The sequence below is a fragment of the Emys orbicularis genome, chromosome 12 (genome assembly GCF_028017835.1).
Source record: "Emys orbicularis isolate rEmyOrb1 chromosome 12, rEmyOrb1.hap1, whole genome shotgun sequence".
Taxonomy (NCBI): Eukaryota; Metazoa; Chordata; order Testudines; family Emydidae; genus Emys; species Emys orbicularis.
The window spans coordinates 35,178,372-35,203,623 of NC_088694.1; the positions used below are offsets into that span (position 1 = coordinate 35,178,372).

Genomic DNA, 25,252 nt, shown 5'->3' on the forward strand with positions numbered 1-25,252 from the left:
TTCACCTTACATCATTTGGCTGTGATTTTCAAAGAAGACCAAGGGAGTTAGGTGCCCAAATGCCATTGACATATATGGGTACCTAACTCCCCTAGTCTCTATTGTAAATCTCAGCCTAGGGTCCAGATTTTTAAAGGTATTTAAGTACCTAGTTGGATTTTCAAAAGTATCTAGCTGATTAACTCCCATTGAAATCAACGATTTTAGAAAAGTAGATACTTTTGAAAACATTGCTAGGTGCCTAAATACCTTTAAAAATCTAGTCCTAACTGACTACCCCAAGGCCAGACAGGGAATCAGAGGGGAGACAGGAAAAGACCCCCAATATTTGTTTCTGATCTCCCAGCGGTGGGAGGTTTGCAAGCAAAAGGCATTTCAAAGGTGTCCCTGTGAAGTTCAGATGGTTGAACCTTCTACAGAAGGAAAATTCTGACATTTTGAAAATTAATCAGAATGAAACCAAAGAATTTCAAAATATTTGGAAAAAATATTTTCAGATCAATCAAAACTTTCCCTTTTTATAAAGTGGGCACGATTTGTTCTGATTTAGACTTTTTAAAAATATGACTTTATATTATGTAAAATAAAATAAATTTTGCGGGGGGGCAATTGAATCATTTCATTCTGATAAGGTACATTTTGACCTATTAAAACACTTTGTTTCAATTCTCTTTTCACCAAAAAGAAATGTCATCAAAAGCAACATGTTCCAAATTTTGACCAAAATTGGCACATTCCAAAGTTTGTCAAAACCAACATGTTCCCATGGAAAGTTTAAATTTTGACTAAATGGCCATTTCTGATGCAGAATGTGCTGTTAGGAAATTTGTAACCAGGTCCACTGTGAGGTCATGAAGTTCAGGCTTCCTTCCCAGACCCCGTCACCAGCCCAAAATCCCAAAGTTCAGTCTATTAACATCTATCCTTCACACAGCTTTCTGTATCCAATGGAAGGCATTTCCTTAAATGCACCAAATGTCCAGAACGGGTGTCCATTGATTCTTAATGGGCTTTGGGTGTCTCCTGAGCATGCACCAGCCCCAAGGAGCCTATACCCTAAAGCAGAGAGCACTGGAACATGAATGGGGAGTAGCCGTTCACTAGGGAGATCCAGCTACTGCTGGGTTAGCAGTGTAGTCTGAGCTGCAACTTCTTATGGGCTCTGTCTGTCATTGCAACCCAGCTCCACATGGAATTTCTGACATTGGGGTCCTGAACCTCTTCTAGGAGTTGGCCAGGATGGTGTTATGGGCGAGGAAGAGAAATTTAAACTTCATGCAAGGGAGAGCTAGGGGGAGGGGCCAGAATGGACGCTGAACTAATCAGGTGGACAGGTGAGGATGCCTGCATTTTTGACAGTCTGGAGAGTGTGTGACATGGGTGTCAGGGAGGTAGGAATTAGACAATCTGGTTGAACGGTGATTTTTCATAAAATAAATAAATACATATATTGTGCAGCCTCTGTCAGCCACAGGTAGCTCACACCATAAGCCAGGTGTCATTGGGAGGTGAGTTCTAACCACTGCACTCCTCCTCCCACTGACGTAGGGCCTGACATTCTAGGACACCAGGTACAAACAGATTCAGCAGCCAGGTGTCTGACCCTACACTGGCTGTTGCATCTCTGCTCTCAAGAGACTTTGGGCACTGGGGACATGAGTCTTTCCTCTCTTCACCCCTGGAGGCTCACAGGATAAACAGCTGCCTGCTGGCCACATCATGTTCTCTTTCCTCCCAGGTACTGATTGCACTTGTGCACATTGTCGGAGTGCCCTCCTCCTCCTGGAGCTTCACGGTCATGCCTCAGCTGGGAAAGACTGCGAGGGAGTCTTTTGGAAGCTGAAGGAAATGCTGGAAGGCAAGTGGACCAGCTGGACTAAATGTACCACCTGTCCCTGTGTCTAATCATTTAAAATGGGATTTTCAAATAGGTCTAAAGTTGACTTCCTTAGGCACCTTAGGTAATCCCAATTATCAGGTGAATGAATTGCTGCATGCTTGTTTCCATGACAACATAACAATATTTTCACAAATGCCCAGGTCTGTTCCAGTACACACAGGCTGAGGTTTTCAAAAGGGCCTAAGGGAGTTAATACCCCAAATCCCGTTGCCTTTCCATGGGAGCTGGGCACTGAAACTGACTTTACCCCCCTTTGAAAATCCCTGTGCCCCTGAACATATCTAATAGCTTGTCCCAAATCTAACCTCATTTCACCCATTATTTTAAGCAGGTGAGAAGAGTAAGTATTCCTACAAGAAGTGCTGTGAAGTGCATAAGACCTGGGGTTCGATGACCTGGAAAGAAAGAAAGGCAGAGTGCGCTAAACTCGTCACAAGTTTTGAAATGGAACTTGGAGGCAAGTCATATAGAAACCTTTTGTCACTTAGATGGGGCTTTTCAAAGGCAGCCAACCCCTTGACTTTCCAAATTATTGCTCCAGAGGTGGGAATCAAAGAACCAGATGTGTCCTAAAAGGAAGAAAATTAATCATTTAACTATTTTTCTGCATAATTCACCATTTCAAGTGTTTCAGTTCTTTCTTCTCTTTCCCCCCTCACTTTAAGAGGAAAAACCAGAGAGTTCTGATAGCTCTTATTTTAAGAATGGCCATACTGGGTCAGACCAAAGGTCCATCAAGCCCAGTATCCTGTCCTCTGACAGTGGCCAATGGCAGGTGCCCCAAATGGAATGAACAGACAGGTTATCATCAAGTGATCCATGCCCCATCACCCAATCCCAGCCTCTGGCAAACAGAGGCTAGGGACACCATTCCTGCCTATCCTGGCTAATAGCCATTGATGGACCTATCTTCCATGACTCTATCTAGCCCCCTTTTAAACCCCGTTATAGCATTGGCCTTCACAACACCCTCTGGCAAGGAGTTCCAGAGGTTGACAGTGCGTTGCATGAAAAAATACTTTCTTGTGTTTGTTTTAAACCTGCTACCTAATAATTTCATTTGGTGGCCCCTTGATCTTGTATTATGAGAAGGAGTAAATAACACTTCCTTATGTACTTTCTCTATACCACTCATGATTTTATAGACCTCAATCATATCCCCCCTTAGTCACCTCTTTTCCAAGATGAAAAGTCTCAGTCTTATTAATCTCTCCTCATACAGAAGCCGTTCCATACCCCTAATCAGCTTTGTTGCCCTTTACTGAACCTTTTCCAATTCCAATATATCTTTATTGAGATGGGGTGACCACATCTGCACGCAGTATTCAAGATGTGGATGTACCATGAATTTATATAGAGGCAATATGATATTTTCTGTCTTATTATCTATCCCTTTCTTATTATAAAATATTATAAAATAGCTGTGTTTGAATATAGTGCCAGTCTATGCTCAAGAGGAATGTCAAGCAAGTAAATAATTTGGCATCTTCTCTTAGTTGATTTTAAAAATTTATTTATTTGTCATTGATTTATTTTGGTTTCTGTAAGAACAAAAAGGGGTCCGGGCACCCTTGACAATCATTCCAAATATAAAACAGCATATAGTGACTCATACCGCATGTCACCGCTAACAGCTTTGCAATAATGAGCTTTGCAGAAGGTCTCGCTATGGGCACAGTTGGGTACAAAACCAGAGAGACCTTCCTAAAGGGCGCAGACAAATTCAAAAGGGATCAGAAAAGAGTTACGAGAATTACCTGCGGCCTGAAAAAAAATCAGCCCCTTAAAAAGAGACTAAGGCCATGTCTACACCGATACAGCTGCACTGCTGCAGTGCGGCTGGTGAAGACGCTCTATGCTGACAGAACTCTCCCATCGGCATAATAAAACCACCTCGCAAACAGCAGAAGTTATGTCGGTGGGAGAAGCTCTCTCGCTGACATAGCGCTGTGCGCACGAGCGCTTATGTTGGTGTAACTTATGTTGCTCATGGGGGTGGTTTATTCACACTCCTGAGCGACGTAAATTATGCCAGCATAAACTGTAGTGTAGACATAGCCTAAGGAAGTTCAATCTATTTAGTGTAAAAAAGAGAAAACAAGAAGTGACTTGATCACAGTCCATAAACACCTGGGGAGGAGATTTCTCAGTGAAGATGGCTCTTTGCTCTAGCAGATAGCAGCAGAGCCAGCTCCATTGGCTGGCAGCTGAAGCTAGACAAAAACAGGTTAGAGGTATGGTGTGAAATTTTAACAGAGGGGAAATTCACCACTAGAAAATGTACCTAGTCATGTGGTGGATTCTCCATCAGGTAGAGTCTTTAAATATAGATTAGAGGTCACTTTTGTAAAGATCTTCTCTAATGCAATCAGAAGTTATGGGACTGATTCAGGAGTTACTGTGTGAAATTCACTGTCCTGTGTTATGTAGTAAGTCAGATTAGACATAATCCTTTCTGGCCTAAAAAAAGAAAAAAAGATGAATCTTTCCAAACATCTCCCTCTCTTACACCGAGAAGCTGCACCTTAAGTTCCTCCAATGAGCACAACTTTGTCAGTATGTGAAAGAGCAGTGCTTTCTCAGCTACATCTGCATCAATTTCAAGTTCTGAGTGGATTCACTATATAAACTGCATGGAGATTGCATTCCAATGACCCAATAGCAAGGTCTAGATTGGCAATGTGGACATCCAAAGGAATGGATCGTAACCACCTATCCTGGTGTAATTGGAAAAAGAGATGGAGATAGCTGCTATGAGAAGACCAGGTAGCAGCAAGACTATTCATAGGCTTGGAAGGATTAGATATTTATCGGTAAACGTTGATTTCACAATACACACACAAACTGATAAAAAAATATTTCCACCAATAATAATCAAAATTTGCAGCTAGGCAGAGTAAGAAAAATGCTACTTGAGAACTTATTTGAGTCAAGATCCAGTGATTTAAACTTTTGAATTAGGCTTGGTACAACAAGTGGAGTCGCAAATGAATAGCAAAAACAGGCGTGATTTGTTGTTGATTTGAGGATATTTACTTTGTATATTTTGAACGTTCTGTTGAAAGTTTGCATTTTAACAGTTTATACAGCTTTAACTTGCTGACTCTCCACATCTGCTGCCATAAAATAATTGTCTCTCTCCACACAATTTTTGGCAGCTGTGAAAATTTAAACTAATAAAAGTCTTAAAAAAAGAAAGGCTTAGAAAGAAACATGTATATTATCCATTGAGATTATGAAAAAATAAACACCAACTTCTGCCAAGCCTTCATATTATTATTAATAATAATGATACCTCGCTCTGATGTAGCACTTCTCATGAGACGAGCTCCAAGCACTTTACACAAAGGCGGTACATCTCATTCTCCCTGTTGTCCATCAGGAGAAGCAGGGGAACAGGACAGTGAAGTGCCTATCTGGGTACAGAATCCAGGGCTCTTGAGTCCCACTTCAGCACTCTATCCATTAGGCCAGTCTGCCTCCTCAGGTCATTGGGCAAATTTCAAAGATATTTAGGTACCTAAGGATGCAGATAGGCACCTAGTGGCATTTTCAAACATGACTAAGCAGGTTAAGTGCCCAACCTCCATTATATGCTATAGGAGTTAGGTACCTACCATGGCTATGCACTTTTGAAAATCCCATTAGGCACCTATCTGCATCTTTAGGTGCCTAAATACTTTCAAAAATCTTCCCGTAGGTCCTTAAATTCCAAATAAGAACATAAGAACTGCTCTAATGGATAAGATTCATGGTCCACCTAACCCAGTATCCTGTCTCTGACAGTGACCACTACCAGACCTTCAGGGGGAGTGTACAGAACTGGGCAATTTTGGAGAGATTCACCCTTGACTTCCCCTCCTGGCTTCTGGCAGTCAGAAGTTTAGGGTTGCCCCCAAGCATGGGATTACATCTTAGCTAACAGCCATTTGACCTATCCTCCATGAAATTTTCTAGTTCTATTTTTTTAACTCTGTTATTGTCTTGGCCTTCACCTCATCCTCTGGCAAGGAGTTCCACAGGTTGACTGTGCATTGTGTGAAGAAATACTTCCTTTTATTTGTATTAAACCTGCTGCCTACTAATTTCATTGGGTGGCCCCTGTTTGTTTCTATTGTGGGAAGGGATAAATAGAGCCATAATAGCTAGATACACACACCTTCAGTCAAAGAAGCTTGAAGTATCTCTGCTATATTTTTGGAGTTGCTTCTCCCACCAGACAACACTGCATCAGTGTTATCCAAGCTGAGGGCCAACTTTTTCATAGATGTACATTGGAGCAGCTCTGCTGGCTTTAGTGGAGATGCTCTAAGTTACAATGGCTGAGTATCTGTCCATGTATCTCCACCCCCACTCACACCTACTAGCAACCAAGAGAGAAAAAGGAAGAACGTGTCTATAGATTTCCTTTAGTTATTTGTTTTTACTTATTTTCTGCTCTGATTTTTAGCCTGATTTTTCTTGCCCAATAGGAATTGTATCGAGTGCATGTAAATTGTTATGGCAAACCATGAGCTGTATTTACTACTGGACGTGGGGGAGCACCAACAACTTTCTGTACAAATGTCGTAAGCAAAATGCTTTTGAATTTCACTTTCCACATCTGTTTAGACATCCCTGGAGTGAATTTCCCTGTTTTTTAAGTTTCTGTTTTGACAGTGATTAGATTAAACATAAAGGAATGAGAAAAGGGCAGCTGTGTTGTATAATGGGGAAAAGGAGGCAGCAGAGCATGTGAGATAGCAAAGGGGCAGCTATAGGGTATAGGGGGCAGCAGAGGGTGAGAACATGAGAACGGCCATAGTGGGTCAGACCAATGACCTTCAAAGGATGAGAAAAGGGCAGCTATACTGTGTCATGGGCACTAGGGGCAGCAGAGGGTGGGGATGGGGAAGGGGCGGCTATACTGTAGAATGAGCACTAGGGGCAGCAGAGGCTGAGGGGTGGGGAGGGGATGACTATACTATAGCCCATAAATAGTTTTGAAGATAGTGTCATGAAAATTATCACACATTTTGTATCTAGTAATCTACTTATCGCCCCCCCCCATTGTAAGCTTGCCAACTTTCTACCTGCACAAAATTGAACACCGCGTCCCACACCTCCTCCAAGGCCCTGGCCCTGCCCCGCCACTTCTCCAATGCCCCACGCCAACTCACTCCATCTGCCCTCCCACTGTCACTTGCTCTCTCCACCCTCACTCACTCGCTCATTTTCATCAGGCTGGCTCAGAGGATTGGGGTGTGGGAGGGGGTGAGGGCTCCAGCTGGAACTGAGGGGTTCAGAGGGTGGGAGGGGGATCAGGTCTGGGGCTGGGGGTAGGAGTGTGGGAGGGGGTCAGCATGCAGGCACCGGGCGGCACTTACCTCAAGCAGCTCCCGAAAGCAGGAGCATGTCCACCCTCCGGCTCCTACACGGAGGTACGACCAGGCGGCTCTGCGCGATGCCTTGACCACAGATGCCTCCCCCGCAGCTCACATTGGACACGGTTCCTGGGCAATGGAAGCTGCAGAGCCAGTGCTTGAGGCGGAAGCAGCACGTAGGAGCCAGAGTGGGGACATGCCGCTGCTTCCAGGAGCCACGCAGAGCCATTGCAGGCAGGGAGCCTGCCTTACCCTGCTGCGCTGACCAGACTTTTAACGGCCCTGTCAGCAGTGCTGACCGGCGCTGCCAGGGTCCCTTTTTGACCAGGCATTCCAGTCGAAAACAGGACACCTGGCAACGCTAGACCTCATTGCCATGTTACCTGAGTGCCCAGTGACATCTGTGAATTCCCTGCAAGACAGAGAACTGTTATTATTCCCATTGAACAGATGGAGAACTGAGCTGCAAAAACAAGAAATGACTTTCTCAAGGTCACAGAGGAAGGGTGTTTAGGTCTATGACAATTATCACAGACGTATGAACATTCGTGTGCATGAGAGAATAAAAGTGGCAGTAAAAAGGCAATTTCGGCTTTTTGTTCCAACACACTTTTGTGAATAGTTTTTGTTTTGTATTATCCATTCACCACTATTTGAGAGCTAGTGTGGAAATGTATTTTACAAGGTTTTTTTAGAAGGAAATTGCTAGGAGTCCAAAATTCTCTTTAAGGCTAGAGGCATTCTCTAGAGCTGGTCAACGTTACTCAAATTATATTTTTATTGTGAGTGGAAAATGGCCATTTTCTAAAATCAAGTTTTTCACAGAAAAAAACTGTCGAAATTTTCTGGGAAATTATTAGATTGAAATCTCTGTCATTGTTGTTCACGAAAAACAGATAATGCTTCCATCCCTGTGGAATGAAACAACTTGGAAATTTCAACTCTTTTTTGGCAGGGGGAGGGGAATTTTTTGACCAGCTCCAATTGCCTTTCTGGGTGTTCATGGGAAGTAAATAAAAGGGACTTCAAATGCAACAGAAGGGAATGTGGGGCTTTTATTTGAACAGATAACAGTCAACAGGTTGTTGCTGTATTTACCCCACTCCATAGTGAGCTAGTGTCAAAGCAAACCTAAAATGTGCCTGGGTTTTAGTATGATTCTGATATTACCCTGAGTCAGAACTTCTTAATAAGGCAGCCGGGATTCTCCTAAAATGGAGATTTACCAAACGCTGGCTCAGATATGTGTTTGTGGATGATGCTCATGTGCCACTGAGGCTAATTTCTCAAAATTAGAGCTCAGGATTTTCAAGGAGCCTAAGGGCAAGATTTTGGTTGCTAAAGATACCGATAGACATCTGGTGTTAAAGGGATTTAGACACCTAAGACCAGATTTTTGAAGGTATTTAGACATTACTGTGGTCAGTGTTGCAACACCTGACTGAATTAGGACTATGGACTGTGAATGGGATTTTGGCTACTAAGTACCTAAATCCCTCTTGAATATTGAGATTTTGGCTCCTAAATCAGTTAGGTGATGAGCACAGCAGTGCCTAAATACCTTTAACAATCTGGTCCCTGGGCACTTTTGAACATCCCACTGGGCCTCTCTCTGTATCTTTAGGCACCAACCCATCCTTGCAAGTCCGGCCCCTCTTGGTAATTAAACAAGCACTAAGCAAGGTAGGCTCCTAACTCCCACTAGTTCCAAATGGAATTAGGTACCTGTCAGTGACCAGGATGGGGGCCGTCATGCCTAATGGCTAGAGCAGGAGTCATGCTGAGTGGTTACAGCAGACACAAGTAGCTGGAATCGGAGCTGAGGGTCAGAGCCAGAGTCAGAGGCCAAGAATCAGAGCCGGTTACCTGGAGCAAGGCAAGGTGGGTGCAAGGCTGGGCACAGGGCAGGAGCAGGAGCTTTCCCAGCCATGGGTGAATGTGCCCTGCCACTGGTCATAAGAGCAAGTCTGCAGATCCCCACAGCCAGTCGGGTGGTTGGGCTAATCAGGCGGCTCAGCGGGGGCACAACTGTGCTCGTTAGATTGCCAGGGGGTTATGCCAGCACGTAAGCAGGCTGGCTGCGTGTCCCTTTTCCTGACAGTGCCTAACCTGCTCAGGTGCCTTAGGAAATCCCACTAGGAGTTTAACTGCCAGTTTAGCCACCTTTGAAAATGCACATGGAATTCAGGGGGATTTGGGCACCTCACTCATTGTGACCAGTTGGAAAAATCACAGCCTAAAACAATACTTGGATGCACTTTCGCAGGTGACGCCCAATCCACTAGCTTGACCAACGAAGTATTAATCTACTTGATTGATGCCAGCATTGGCATAAATTCCGCCTATCCCCTTGTTCTGCACCCAGAGAGGAAAGTGAAACTGATCCTCTCCTTTGACTTCAGCTCTGGGGATCCTTTTGAGGTAACCACTGTTATTTATTGTGATGTGTCCCAATGCCCCAATCAGGATCAAGCACTGGCACAAATACCCAGGACTTGGCCCATGACCCAGTGAGGTTACACTGTTGTTAGCAGCAGTAATTTGGGTTCCCTGAAGGTGCTGTCGGGATCAAAATTTGAGATGTGTGGACATATAGGATCCACTGGGAATATTTACCTTATTCCCTGCAAGGTCGCTTGGGTTTGGGGTGTGGGCATGTGACCAGTCGTGACCTCTCTTTCCCTGTGGATGTCATGGAAGAAGAGGAAATTCCTTGAAGTTCAGTTTTACTCTGTGTAAAAATGGCAACTGCTTACTCCACAGATGTGCCCCTGTGTGTATCACAGTCTTATCTGATGTGCTAAATGACAGTCATTAGGTTTGACCATTTTTATTTCTGTTAGCACCAAAGAGCCAAGAGCGCTCTAGCAGGAGGAGACGGGGCCAGTAGAAATGTGAACTGAGTTCCAATAAGTCAGTTAGAACTCTGCAATTTCGCTAACCTCAGCCTCACATATCACCAGTGCACCATAGGTGATATTGTCTCCCTCTAGTGGCCACAGCTACTATAACACTTTGCTACTTTGTTTACATTGAACACGAGTTTTCCTGTAGGTGAATTTGTAAAAAACAAAACAAAACAAAAATCAATCTTGTGCTTTTAGACCTGAAGCTGTGGGTTTCAATTTCAGTTTATTACCTTGGGCTGATGTTTTCAAAGCCACCTAAGGGATTGATTTTCATAGGAACTGGACACCAACATCCCTTAGGAGCTTTTGAAAACCTCATCCACAGTATATGAATTGTTATACAAATATTCTGGCTACACAGATATGGCAACAGCGTCATGTCCGGTTCCACTGGAAGCCCTCCATTAGTCAGTTCCTTAGAGGCTCCTTAGAATATTTGTATACTGTAGGTGAGTGGTATTTTTAACTCTCTAGCCTGGCCATATTAGTGGCATCACGTTTTATTAGTGGAGATGGTCATTTTTTATTTATTTATTTTTAAATCACTTTTCCCTCCTTCCCAGACCATCAAGAAAACTACAAAGTATTGTGAGAAAATAACATTCCATTTCCCAAGATAGATCCAGAAGAGATTAAAGACATAGATAACCCCACTGACTGCTACATCTTCAAAGGAAAGGACGTCCCCACTGTCATGCACTTCCTGCTCTTCAACATCATAAATTGTCCAGGTAACTTAATTGTACACCACTCTTCTAAAACTCTATGGGCTAGATTCGCAAAGGGACTTTGATGACTCATTGCCGGTTTAGCCACCTAAATGTTAGAATCAGGCCTCACTGAGAATCACAAACCCCCAGCTCAGCTGCCACCAGACCCTGTAGGAACCTACACTTGCTCAGGGCCTAAGATTTGCAGAAAAGTTATCTTAGTGCCTGTGTTTCTGTCTCTGGGCATGTCCACTGCTGCCCCATCCCAGGCTTCCAGATACACGAAGAGAGGCATTTCTCTGCCTCACTTGGCTGTGGCAGATGTGCTCAGGCGTGGCCTGCAGGATCAGGCCCTGCACGTGCACTCAGACAAATGCAGGGAGGGAGGCCCTCCCTCATAACTTTTAGCCCAGAGGTTATGGCACTCACCTGGGATGGGGGGGGCAGGTCAAGTTTCCCCTCTACCTGAGGGGGAGAAGGGATATGAAGAGAGATGGCATTCGCCTGAGAGAATGCCAAAACCACTGGGCAAGGGGATGTTCTGATGCGGGACTCCCTCAGTATCTCCTGTTGTAGCTGTTCCACTTTGGATAAATAATTGGAGAGTCAGCGGAGCAAGGGGACTGGATGCTGCCCCCCCCCCACAGCCCGTGTAAGTGCTGTAACCACCAGTCTATAGAGTGTCTGTCATCACAGCTGAGAACCCCAAGCAGAGACAGGCGCCTCCCTCCAGCCTGGACTTGGGTGCTGAACTCCCTCAGTGCTTAGCACCCCCCCCCCCCCCCGGGCCTCTCCCATGGGCTAGATTAGGTGGTTCCCAGCCTAGCGTGCTGGCGTTTGTGGATCACTTTCCCAGGAGCCTGTCTCTCTTCATTCATTGCACAGGGAGCCTGGACGCCTAACTCAGCCTGTGTGAATCCCAGTGATTTTCTAGGGGTCTAAAATTAGGCGCTGTGACTCTCAGTAACCCAGCACCTGAGTTCCGCTGTGAATCTCGCTCCATGTGTCTGAATTGGAGCTCACTGATTGAAATGGAGCTACTCCTTACTGACACTGGTGAAAATGAGCAGAGGAGCTCAAGTACTGCAACTGTCTACCAGACCTGGGTCCATCTAGCCCTCTGTGCTGTCTCTGACAGTGGTCATCACCACATGATTTACAAGGAGGGGCAGAAAACCCCGTAAAAAACAATTACGAATAAACCTTTCCCAGGAAAGTAGTTTTCGTATGGGCTGATGCAGGCAGGTTTATGTCTTTTGCATTGTCTTTTAATCCAGTCTGATATAAGCATGGCTGTTTGCATAATATCCAACCCTTCCTACAATCCTACTGTGACCAGCCCATGGCAGTCCCTGCGACAATGAGCTACACAGGTCACTCACGTGCGCTGCAAAATAATCCTCCATTACCTGTTTTAAATGTGCTGCTTTTCAATTCATTGAGAGTTACTCTGTGGTCATAAACTAGTTCCTTTGGTTCATGGTAATCAAGCCAAAAGTGCAAATCCTTATTGATCAGTGTTTTAAATTGTTTTTTTTATGTATATTTTACCCAAATCAAATGGATTTCTCTGGATTTCCGCCCTGTGTAACTGAGAGGAGATCTGGCAGAGCAGGCCACCTTCAGCGGGGAGTGGAAAGGGGACCTAACTGGTGTCACTTACACTTCCTCCTGGCTTGTCGACATGTGAGTTACTTGAGATATAGACTCACTTGGACTCATTGGGCAGATTCAGCTTTGACCTGCTGCACTGTAAATGCAAATGCAGATCCTCAAAAGGATTTGGGCACCTAACTCCCATCAATCTTCCAGCTGCCCAGCAAAGAAAGGCGGATGGAAAACCTGTGTTTTTCCTAGTTTGCAAAGGGAAGGGAAATAAAAGAGATAAACTGAGGCGGGGCTGAGGGGGAACTCATCAGTTGAGTATCTCCTTGTGGCCAGGTGTGGGCATAACGTCACTCTCCCTATCTGGAGCCCCCAGCTGATGGCCACTCTGGTGGACCTTTTCCCAGGACTCAGCCCTCAGGCCGAGTCATAATGTAAATCCATCCCTTCCGGTGTACCAGGGTCCCACAAATAAAAGTCCAGTGTCCTTATATGAGGTCTCTGGCACCAACTCTAGGTCCTAGGGAGATTGCACAACCTTGCCCCATGGCTTCCAGTTGTCCTTGTCCCCTTCTCAAGGACTTCATGCCACTTTCTCCTGTAGCTGGTAGGGGAACCCTGGCTCTTGCACTCGCTGGGTTCCATCCAGGGGCCCTATAAACAACAGTCCAGGTCCGCTCCTTTCACAGGCCTTCTCCCTCCACAACCTCTCTAGGTTCAGCCTTCTCTCAGGGCCAGGGCTCTCCCCTGGAACCCCCTAACAAAAATCCCAAGATAAAAGGATAAACTCAAGCCAATTTCTACTCTCCTCAGGCTTGGCCTCTCATCTGTCCCCGCTGGTTTGTTCCTCTTCTGGGCAAATCCCATGGCTCTTTCCCTGGTTCTCCAAATCCTGCCCTTTGATCAGGGCTTAGTACTGGAGCCTGCTCTGTTCCAATGGATGCTTTCTCTCACTTCCTCTTGCCAGATTTCCATATTCAGAAGACCATCCCCAGGGCCAACTCTCTTCTACATGTCTCCACTCCCTAACCAAGAGAGAGGTCCTCTTTGCAGCCCCCTTCTTCTCTGAAACTCCTACCTTCATGGAGCCCACCCAGCTCCTCCCCAGCTGTGACTCACCTTCAGTTAAGTCTGGTTCTCCCTCCAGGTATAGCCAGGTAACATAATTGGCCCACATTAACCCTTTCAGGGCCTGTGTGGGCTACACAGTCCGTCACACTGGTGTATACCGATAGATAGATAGATAGATAGATAGATAGATAGATAGATAGATAGATAGATAGATAGATAGACAGATAGATAGATAGATAGATAGGATGTATGGGGATAGCCTATCTCGCTAGCTAGCTAGCTAGATAGATAAGCTCCCTTAAAAGCATGAGATGGGCTTAAAATCATGACATTGTTAACAAAACAATAAGCATTTGGTTATTTGTATTTGTTTGCTGGTTTCTAAGCCTTTAAAGTGCATCAGTGTCACATTTTCCGGATTTACTCTGAAACCTAAGGACTGGAAACTTACTTTTGAAAATATAAATAACAGCTGTGATCCTCACCTAATCCTGATAACAGTCTTCAAATATGTTAAGGGCTTTATAAAGAGGATGGGATCAACTATTCTCGATGTCCATTGAAGATAGGACAAGAAGTCATGGGCTTAATTTGGAGCATGGGAGATTTAGGTTCACTATTAGAATCATAGAACAATAAGATTAGAAGGGACCGCAAGGGTCATCTAGTCTAACCCCCAGCCAAGATGCAGGATTTATTCTGTCTAAACCATGCCAGACAGATGGCTACCCAGCCTCCTTTTGAAAACCTCCAGTGAAGGAGATTCCACGACCTCCCTAAGCAGTTTGTTCCATTGTCCTACTGTTCTTACAGTTAGGATATTTCCCCCAGAGATTTAATCTAAATCTGCTCCTCTGTAGTTTGAACCCATTGCCTCTTGTCCTGCCCTCTGTGGCACGAGAGAAAAACTTTTCTCCGTCTTTTTTATGTCAGCCTTTTAAGTATTTGAAGACAGCCATCATGCCCCACTTAATCTTCTCTTCTCTTTTCCACACTAAACATACCCAGTTCCTTCAGCCTTTGCTCATAGGGTTTGCATTCCATCCCTTTGATCATCTTTATCACTCACCTCTGGAGGCTTTCCAGCTTCTGTATATCCTTTCTATACATTAGTGACCAAAATTAGCCACAGTACTCCAGCTCAGGTCTAACCAGTGCTGAGTACAGTGGTACTATCACCTCCCGTGACTTGCATACTATGCCTTTGTTAATGCAGCCTAAAATTGCATTTGCTTTCTTTGCAACAGCATCTCATTGCTGACTCATATTGGGGTCGTGATCCACCACAACTCCCATGTCCTTCTCAGCAGTGCTGCTGCCAAGCCAGTTACCCCCCATTCCGTATTTGTGCATTTGGTTTTTCTTCCCTAAGTGCAGAACTTTACATTTGTCTTTGTTGAATTTCATTTTGTTGTCTATAGCCCAGTGCTCCAATTTATGAAGATCCCTTTGAATTTTAGCTCTATCCTCCAAAGTGTTGGCAACCACTCTAGCTTTGTGTCATCTGCCAAATTGATCAGTATATTCTCTATTTCTACATCCAGGTCATTAATAAAGATGTTGAACACAGAACAGATCCCCGTGGAACCCCACTTGAGACCTCCCTCCAATCTGACATCATTCCATTAATAGTCACTCTTTGTTTGAGGTTGTTTAACCAATTATGTATCCACTTAATGGTAGTTCTACCAAGTCCGCATTTTGCCAGCTTACTTATGAGAATGTCATATGAGACTGTGTCAAAACTCTTGCTGAAGTCCTGCTATATTATGTCCACTGCATTCCCCCTATCCACCAAATCAGTTACCCTCTCAAAGAAGGAAATCAAGCTGGTTTGGCATGATTTGTTCTAGGTAAATCCATGCTGGCTGCTAGTGATCACCTCTTCGTCCTCCAGGTATTTGCAAATTTAATGTTTTTAGACATTGTTCTAGTAGCTTCCCAAGTTCCCTGGCTCCTTCTTTCCCCCCTTTTTAAAGATGAGCTCATCTCCAGCCTTCCAGGACCTCTCCTGTCATCCATGAGTTCATAAGTATTATTGCCAGTGGCTCTGAGATTTCTTCAGCTAATTCCTTCAGTAACGTCAGGTGAATAGCATCAGGCCCTGCTGATTTGAATTCATTCAAATTGTTCAGAAAATCTGTGATGTGTTCTTTACTTATCCAGATCTGCATCCCTTCCCCTTTATTGTCTATGTTGGCACTTTGTCATCTGGTCACATGTTATTTTTTGTGGGGGGAAAAACTGGGAAAAACTTTCTAACTCTCAGGGTAGTTACACTCTGGAATAGGTTTCCAAGGTACATAGTGGAATCCTCATCTGAAGATTTTAGGAACAGCTTGGACAAACACATGTCGTGGTTGGTCCAGGTTCACTGGATCCTGCCTCAGCACAGGAAGTTGGACTTAGTGATGTGTTGAGGTCCCTTTGAGCCCCACATTTCAGTGATTCTATGAAAACCTCAGGAGTTGGCCATGTTGTTCCCCTGCCTCTTTAGGTACCTGGATTTTATGCTTCTGGGAGCAGTAAAAGTGTAAAAGCAGTACCATTGTTTTCCTCTCTTTGGCACTTACCCAACCCTTTTATTTCTAGGTGAAATAGAGTCCTTCAGAGACAGGTTTTCCACCTTTCATTCATCCTACCTAAAGGAAGATATCAAAGAACTCCTCAGTAGAGCGAAGTTGAATGTATCCAACAACACGGAGAGGATTCGGGAGGAGATCCAGCAGATTGTGTCCTCCTCCACCAAGGAGTTTTAAAACCACATCTCTGTCTCATACTCATGAAGGGCAGAAAACGTTGCCTGGCTCTGACTCACACATTTCCAGCAAGGCTGTTCACTGTGAGCAATTTAGAACCTAAGTGCAGCAGGGAGGGGTTAGTTTCCCTCTGATAGATTCACAAAGGGATTTAAGCACCTAACTTCCCCTGTAGGTGCCTGAGTCCCAGATTTAGACATCCCTGGGATTCACAAAACTCTTGCTCAGCTGACGTGGAACCCTGTAATGCCTAAATTCCCTCAGCACCAAAGTTGTTTCAGTAAAATTTTCCTGGGTGTCTATGTTTCAGCCTCGGGGCATGTGCACTGAAGCCACCATCTTGGTGTCCAGGTGCCTAAGCCCCAGAGTGATTCCCGACCTGGGAAAGACAGGTTTTCCTCTCCCTACATCACCTGTGGGGCCTGAGCCATGGTACGAGAAGGAGGAAGATGGCTTCCCTCAGAACTGTTAGCCCCGTAGTCAGAGGAGACCCCAGGTCAAGTCCCCTCGCTGCCTCAGGGGGAGAAGGGATTTGAAAAGGCATCTGCTACCTCTGAGGCAAGGGCCCTGGGCAGTGGGATAGTGTCATGGTGCAGGGGTGGCAGCTTCAATCCCCCCGTTGAAGCTTTTCCACTGCTGATTAAAGAATTAAAGGGAAATTTGGCCAGAAAGAGAAAGAGAGCAAGGGTGAGAAGCCTGATGGCTGCAGCAGTCCCCTCTGAGTTCACAGACCCAGGCTCTAGTCCCCCGGCTTACAGCCCGCAGTGGTGGGCCCCAGAGGCGAGCTATGCAGAGGAACGCCTGTCTTTCCCCAATTTGTGCATTGCTGTGAGGCTTAGGCATCTGTATGCCTAGAGCTGGGCAGCCGTGTGCATGCTGAGAGGCAACTAGGGAACTCTTACTGCCAAAAGGTGGGTGTAGACTGAGATAAGGCTTCTACAGGATTCAGCAACAGTTAAGTGGGGGTTTGGTGACTCCTAGTGGGGCCTGATGCTGGACTTCTGGTGTGTAATATGGCAGCTAGGAGCCAAGTCCTTTTCTGAATGTAGCCCTGGCTATAGGATGATGAATTTAGTAAAATGTTCCTAGATAGATAGAGATGATTATTAGACACAATAGTAGATATACAGTAGATAATGATGACGTAGCTAGATAGATTCATATACAATAGTTTGTGATGATAGATAGCTTCATATACAATAGGTTATGATAGATAGATAGATAGATAGATAGATAGATAGATAGATAGATAGATAGATAGATAGATAGATAGAATATTTAAGAAACATATATACATGTTGGTTTGTCAGTGCTCACATGGCACCACTCTAGGTTGACCAGACATCCCGATGTTATTGGGACCATTCCGATATTAGGGGCTTTGTCTTATATACACAACTATACCCCCACCCCCACCCAAAAAATTGTTTAAATTTTTCACACTTGCTATCTGGTCACCCTACACCAGTATCACACAGAAATTTACACTGTGCAGAATGATAATATTACAGCTGCCTGGCACGCAAATGTGTCTGCAAGATTTCTCTGTCAGTTCTCATAGTTTAAAAAAGGAATGGAAGTAAGAAAGGAATTTTGTGCCGGGCTGTGATCCATGATACAATCTCATTTACACCCCTGGTAAAAGTGGAGTAACTTTACTGAAGCTGATGATGTTACTCCACATTTACACAGAGGCTAGAATGTGGCCTGTTATTTATAATGGTGATTTTTTTATTGCTTCTCAATTTACAAATATTTTTTCTTGTGCTGTGTGTGACAATAACATTTTACAACGCTCTTTCCTTCTGTGTGATGAATATTACATAAATAAACGATAATGTCCCATCATTTTTCACCTCATGTGCCTCAGTGCTAGAAATAGCCCGGCTGTGTTCCACCACCGGCTGATTGTTCCACCGTAAGTGAGAGCACAAAGGACTAAATTCACAAAGGGACGTAGGATATGTCAGCACTTACAGTGCTTCGGTGGCATAGCTGTAGGACTTCAATGTGGACACTCACTTCAGTGACGGGAGGGGTTCTGTAGGTAATTTACACCCTCCCCCCGAGGCAGTAGCTAGGTCTCTGGATGAATTCTTCTGTCGACCTATAGCTGTCTGCACCAGGGGTTAGCTGGGCATGGCTACACCAGAGAGTCGTAGCACTGCCAATGTAAGTTTTCAGTGTAGACCAGCCCTTAGGCGCTGAGCGTCACCACGCCTAACTCTTAGGTGCCTAGAAAATCACTGGGATCCACAAAGCCTGAGTGAGGTGCCCAGGCCTCTATGCAATGAATGAGGAGGGATATGGGATCCATAAAAGCCAACCCATGCTGGGAGGTGACCAAGCTAGCCCATGGGACATGCCAAGGAGGGGGCTATGTGCTAAGCCCTGCCCCTCTTGCCTTTTTGTGAGAAAAAATTACTTACCTGAGTAAGGGCCAGCTTTGGATTCTCTTGCTCACACTGAGTTGTACTTTACACCGTAAGTCATTTCAATGGCACTATATGTGGAGCAGCATTCTACCCAATGACAGCTAGGGGATCAGATGTCTGTTGGAACTGTAACAAACAAACAAGTGTCCAGCACTCAGGCAGCTGTGGAAAGAGGTGGACACAGGAGAGAAAAATGTGCTCAGCTGTAGTTAAGAATGATATCCTAGGTTATTCACTTTGGTTCTTGTGGGCTGCAGTAATCACCACGCAGAGGATTTTGCAAGAATGCAAGAGTAGGCTAGTGCCCAGAATAGAGCAGTGATATTCGCACCTCTCTGAGTTAATAGCCACAGAAAGAATAACCTATTGCCATAGAAAGTAATTACATGAATTTGAAGAAATTTGGACCTCCAGATATATTTGATTAAAAAGATTGAGATGGCTCAAAGAATGCCTGACCTCCCTTTCACCTACCCCCTCCTCTTTTTCCCTTCCCCGTCCCCGGTCATCTCCTTCCCTCCTTTCTCTATTCACGAGTGTCGTCTCCTCTTTTATTACTGTCCCCCACCCCCAGATGTCTATGTAGCATTGTCTGCCTTTGTATTGTCTCACCTGGCTGCTTCAAGAAGTTGAAAATTGTGTAATCCCATAGTTCTACTGGAGTAGAGCCCTGTGCTTGACCCAAACCTGACAGGACACGACTACAGGCATCAGGTTTGGGATGGACCCAACGACAAGTGTCAGGTTTGTGTTGGGGATGAAAAGTCACACCCATGACATAGGGGAGCCTCGGACCCTGCACCTCCTCCAATCCTGCTCAATGATGGGGAGAGGGGTGCCTGGAGGTGGGGTCTGGAGCTGGGTTGGGTGGTGAAAGGGGGGTCAGGCAGAGCCATGTCATTTTGGGCAGGGTTAAGAGGGCTGTTTCTCCTCCAGGGAAAGAGGTGCTACTGGTTGTGTAAAAGCAGCTGCAGACACAGGCAGCAGGGAGCCAGGCAGGCAGCTGGTTTGGGTGGGCAGGGTGGTGGAGCGGCTTCCCTGACCATGCTGCTCTCTCAGCCTATCATGTGTCTCCGAGGCTAATGTGGAGGGTCTTCCCCCTCACCTCCTCCACATCCACTGCCTGAGCTTCCTCTGCACCCCAGATTCCTCAGCGCACACCCACAGTCCCAAACCTCAGTGTACCATTCAAGGCAACCTGAACCCAGCAGTGTCCGACAACAAATGCTGAGCTAGGGTCAGATCAGGGCCATTCCAGTTCTATGAGATAGGTATATCTCCATATATTATATTATGTGAGACTGGCTAGCTCAGTTGGTATATCATCAGACTTTTAATTTGAGGGGCCAGGGTTCAAGTCCCTGCTCAGGCAGAGGGATACTTTTCCGGAGGGGGAGGGATAGCTCAGTGCTTTGATTATTGGCCTGCTAAACCCAGTGTTGTGAGTTCAATCCTGGAAGGGGCTGTATAGGAATCAAGGGCAAAAATCTGTCTGGGGGTTGGTCCTGCTTTGAGCAGGGTGCTGGACTAGGCGACCTCTTCAGGTCCCTTCCAACCCTGATATTCTATGAAAGGAGACATTTTTGCCAAAAATTGGAGTTGCAGTGCCTCCTGGGATATGTAGTTTGTGCCTCGTGTCTCAATTCTCAAGAAGCTGGGATTCCCCCATCTAGATTACATCTTCCATAATGCAGCAGGAACAGGGACTTCATATTGCACTGCTACCCCTTACTAAGATGGGAGACCATGATGCATTTTGGGGGATGGATGAGGAATCCTAGCCTGTAGAGTAGAATGGGGACACTTGGAACAAACTACAAATGATCCTTCACAGTTTGTTTGGTTTTCCCCAAGACAAAACTCATGGCAGATGCAGAAGGGGGAAATCAAACGTCCGTCACAGAATTCATGCTCCTGGGATTCAGGAATACCCCGGAGCTGCAGACCCTTCTCTTCCTGCTGTTTCTGGTGATCTACATTGTGACCCTGGCTGGGAACATTCTCATTGTTGTGCTAGTTGTGGCTGATCAGCAGCTTCACACCCCCATGTACTTCTTTCTGGGGAACTTGTCTTTCCTGGACACTTGCTACACCTCAGTCATTGCCCCCAGGTTGCTGGCTGGATTCTTGGCAGAGGACAGGACAATGTCCTTCAGGGACTGCATCACACAGTTATTCTTCTTCAGTGCTTTGGCTTGTATTGAGTGTTTCCTACTTGCAATCATGGCTTATGACCGTTATCTAGCGATATGCAACCTACTCAGCTATAATGTTATGATGAACCTCAGGGTCTGCCTTCAGCTGGTATCTGCCTCCTGGATAACTGGTTTCTCAGTCAGTGCATTAGCAGTGGGGATGGTTCCCCAGCTAAGCTTCTGTGGCCCTAATGAAATTAATAATTTCTTCTGTGACATGGAGGAGCTGCTCAAATTGTCCTGCACAAAATGCCCCTTGGCAGAAATGATCATTCTGGTCTCCTGTTCCCTGGTATCACTGGTCCCCTTCCTCTTCATCGTTGTATCTTACATTCTTATCCTCTCGGCCATCCTGCAAATTGCTTCCTCCAGTGGGAGGCAGAAGGCCTTTTCCACCTGCGCCTCTCACCTGCTGGTGGTGAGTCTGTATTACGGGACCATCGTTATCAAGTATGTGTCGCCATCGGCTGAGCGGACCCCGGCCTTCCATAAAGCTCTGTCTCTTATGTACACGGTTGTCACCCCGATGTTCAACCCCATCATCTACAGTCTGAGGAACAAAGAGGTGAAGGGGGCCTTCAGGAAAGTCATGCTGCAGAATTTAGGCATGATTTAGCCTGTCATTTTCAGAACAGCCTATGGAAGTTTGGCACCCAACTCCCATTGGCAGATTAGTGCCTAATTCCTTTAGGCCACTGTGAATAACCTAGCACAGATCTCAATAGAATTTGGTTATGCAAGTCGCTTAGATACTGTGATACAAACGCACACTGGCCAGGAAGAGGATAATGAGCTGCTGTGGGCTCAGTCACCTCTGTCCCACTCGATTGTGACTATTTAAATCCATGGTACGCCCACACCCTGAATACTGTGTGCAATTCTGGTCATTTCAATTAAAAAAAGATATATTAAAATTGGAAAAGGTACAGAGAAGGGCAACAAAAACAATTAGGGGCCTGGAACAGATTCCATATGAGGAGATATTACAAAGACTGGGTCTGTTCATCTTGGAACAGAGGTGATTAAGAGAGGATATGATAGAGGTCTATAAAATCATGACTGGTGTGGAGAAAGTGAAAAAGGAAGTGTTACTTACCCCTTCACATAACACAAGAACTAGGGGTCATATGATGAAATTAATAGGCAGGACGTTTAAAACAAACAAAGAAAAAGTACTTCTTCACACAATACACAGTCAACCTGTGGACCTCATTGCCAGGGATGGTGTGAAGGCCAAAAGTATAACTGGGCTAAAAAAAATAGATCAGTTGTGGGATGATAATAGAAAACAAGCATTACTGCTTTTTGAAACCTTTACCACCATTAACTGAAAGTGTACAAGTCACTTAGATGGCCAGTTATGGCAAAAAAATAACAAATTTGTGGAAAAATAGCAAAAAGCGGTAAAGCAGCAGGACATGACATGGAGTGTAGCCGCAAGTGGTTAACCACAATGTTGGTGTGTGTCCAAAGTCTTAACTATAAAGATAAACAAGAGCCAGGAAACCAAAGCAGGAGAGAGAGGGAGCAAGAGAGGAGACACTGATTGAGAACTGCTAGCAAGAGCCGTGGTCACAAATCATTCTCCCCAGATGACCTGCAGATGACTGGCCATCAGAAGCGGGAAGCTGCCCATTCAGCATCACCTCTGATTGTATGTCACTGCGGTTCGAGGTGTTTCTAGCTAACTGCAATAGGGATTTTTGTGTTAATAAAAGGCTTTGTGTGTTTGAACTGCTTGTGTCAGTCACTTATGAGACAAAGGTGTCGTGTCCTCAGGGAATTCCTGAGACCACCCCAGTACAGTGAAACCCTTGGAAGGGTAACAGAGGATGGGATCCATCAATGGCTATTAGCCAGGATGGTCAGGGATGCAACCCCATGCTCTGGGTGTCCCTAAACCTCTGACTGCCAGAAGCTAGGACTGGAAGATAGGGGGTGGATCACTCGATGATTACCTGTTCTGTTCATTCCCTCTGAAGCACCTGGCATTAGCCACTGTTGGAAGACTGGATACTGGGCTAGATGGATCATTGGTCTGACCCAGTATGGCCGTTCTTATGTTCCTGTGCCCCATTACTGGAGGGAGGGGCTAGCAGGGGAAAGCCCAGCTCATTTGGGGGCTGGCAGGGAGCAGAGACCGATCTCCAGCTATGACTGTATGAGATAGGCCTGGCTGGGAGCAGGAACTGACTAGAGATGGGTGCTCGCCAGTCCCTCCCTGAAGGAAGGTGGGCGTGATACGGGACTATTGTTTTAATTTGCTCCTGCAGTAGAAAGAGAAAACCTGAGACATAAGGCCTGGTATAAGGGGCCTGGTATGAGGACTAAGGCCTAAAGTAAAGTAACACTGGTCTACAATTTTTGAGAAGTCGTCTGCTTCAGAGATAAAATGTGCTATTTATTATGTATTTTGATGTGCTGAATTCAAATATGACAATTAAAACAACTGATTGGCTACTGTTTCTAAGATATTTAAGTTTTTACATTTTATGTCTATGTATATTGTGTAGATAGTAGAGTTTTAATCATAAATTGTAAACCTAGGTCTTTTCATGTGTTTATGGTTGCTTTACATGATAATATTTCACCTGTCCTGTTTATGTAACACTTTAAAAATCAGCAAAAGGGTTATATAAATAAAATGTATTATGAAACAAAAGGCAAAAAACTATTATGTACATAGTTGCAGGCTACTATGCATCATCCATGACTTCTAGGAATAACATGATGCAATTCATATCATGTATGACGCAATACCAGCTTCAGATTGCATCATTCATTGTTTTGCCTAAAAAGCAAGTACTGTCCAAACCCAGTTATAGATTTATTCATAGATCCAGTCAAAGATGTATTTTAGTCATTTCTGGTTTAAATTGAGATCCCTTCCCTTTATAACTCACTTATCCTCCGCCATTCCCAAGTCAAGGGTCGTATATACTGACCCAATAGCATATCTTGAAAACTAGAGCCAATCAACAATTTTAAGCATCATTTTCGTTTTCAGTGACCCAGAATTAGTAAAGTTTGACTACATTTATTTCAGAAGCATTTTGGCTGTAAAGCAGTGTAATTTGGGTGGTGGCAGCAAAAGCAGATCTAAGCTGGTAGTTAAGCTTAGAGGTTTTCATGCAGGTCCCCACATCTGTACCCTAGAGTTCAGAGTGGGGAAGGAACCATGACAGAAGAGTGTGTCTGCACTGCAATCATGGGGTGTGACTGCAGCTTTTGTAGACATGCCTGAGTCAACTTTAATCTAGCTCGCTCAGGTACTGGAGTAATGGCGCTGCAGCACTGTCTGCTTCAGCCTAGGCTGGAGGAGCCCACCCGGAGCCCTGTGACCTTCCTTGCATGGCAAGTCTGCGCTGAAGCGTGCGCTGCTGTGGCTTTAATGCTTCAGCGCTTGGTAGCTAGAGTAAAGCGCGCTGGGGACTGTCCACACCAGCTGCAATCACACCCCAGGATCACAGGGGAAACTGGCCCAAAGGCAAGCCCAGAAACTCAACCCATGTATGCAAACTTAATGAGACAGGTCTGAAAAAAAGGGATGAGAATGGCTTAAGAATGATGAGATATAAACAAAAGAAAAGATACAATGTTGGGTGGAGGTTTATTCATCTTCTGCCTCCTGAGCATGTAGGGGTCACATTTCTAACCACAAGGGCTAGAATCCTACTTCAGCTCCCCACCTGGATTAAATCATTGGCTTCTTTGGAGTCAATTGGCCAGATCCCCCATCTGGTGTAAATCAGTCTCACTCCACTGGAAGCCAATCGATGAGCCAGTGTGTAGTGTAGACCTGGCCTGAGATGGCATGAGAATGACTATCTAGCCTGGTGGTTAGAGCACTTAGCTAGGAAGGGAGGGGCCCAGTATCCCAGCCCCTTTCCCTTTTGTTATTCAGCCCCAGTGGAACAGATTCAGTAGGAGCAACTGAGGATGCTCCATGTCTGAATAGCTCACAGCCCAGTGGTTCTGGCAGCCACCTGAGACATGGCAGATCCCTGCTCAAATCCCTTCTTCCCCACAGGCAGAGGGGAGCTGGTCCTTTGTTTTCTCACTGAGCTCATAACCTGGCCACTTATTTGTAATGGAGTCCTCTTCTTTTGCTAGTTAATTTCTGTATCACTAGCCCTGGGAGGTTTGTAATAACATGGCACAACCTTCTTTTGTGCTGTCCATTGAACAGTCAATAAATAAAGCCTACAATGCATTAGAAATCTCCTGGGTAGGTCTCATGGCTTCCTAATGGTTCACAGTAAATTGGAACAAAATGGGATGGATTTTCAAAGGTGCCTAAATTAG

At 45.1% G+C, this 25,252-nt stretch overlaps 3 protein-coding genes across 3 annotated transcripts in view; 2 read left to right on the top strand and 1 right to left on the bottom strand.

The window, feature by feature from the left end:
• Nucleotides 1–25,252, bottom strand: part of LOC135886051 (cytosolic phospholipase A2 gamma-like) — a 979,292-nt gene that overhangs the window by 732,211 nt on the left and 221,829 nt on the right.
• Nucleotides 1,307–16,317, top strand: LOC135886883 (cytosolic phospholipase A2 gamma-like). The gene is given in 8 exon segments (XM_065414665.1): nucleotides 1,307–1,334; nucleotides 1,739–1,858; nucleotides 2,232–2,357; nucleotides 6,373–6,468; nucleotides 9,530–9,684; nucleotides 10,736–10,763; nucleotides 10,766–10,903; nucleotides 16,151–16,317. Coding segments are annotated over 8 exon segments (858 nt in total).
• LOC135885990 (olfactory receptor 5AP2-like) lies at nucleotides 20,616–21,563 on the top strand. The gene has a single exon (XM_065413884.1). It carries the CDS (start codon nucleotides 20,616–20,618, stop codon nucleotides 21,561–21,563), a length of 948 nt encoding a protein of 315 aa, XP_065269956.1.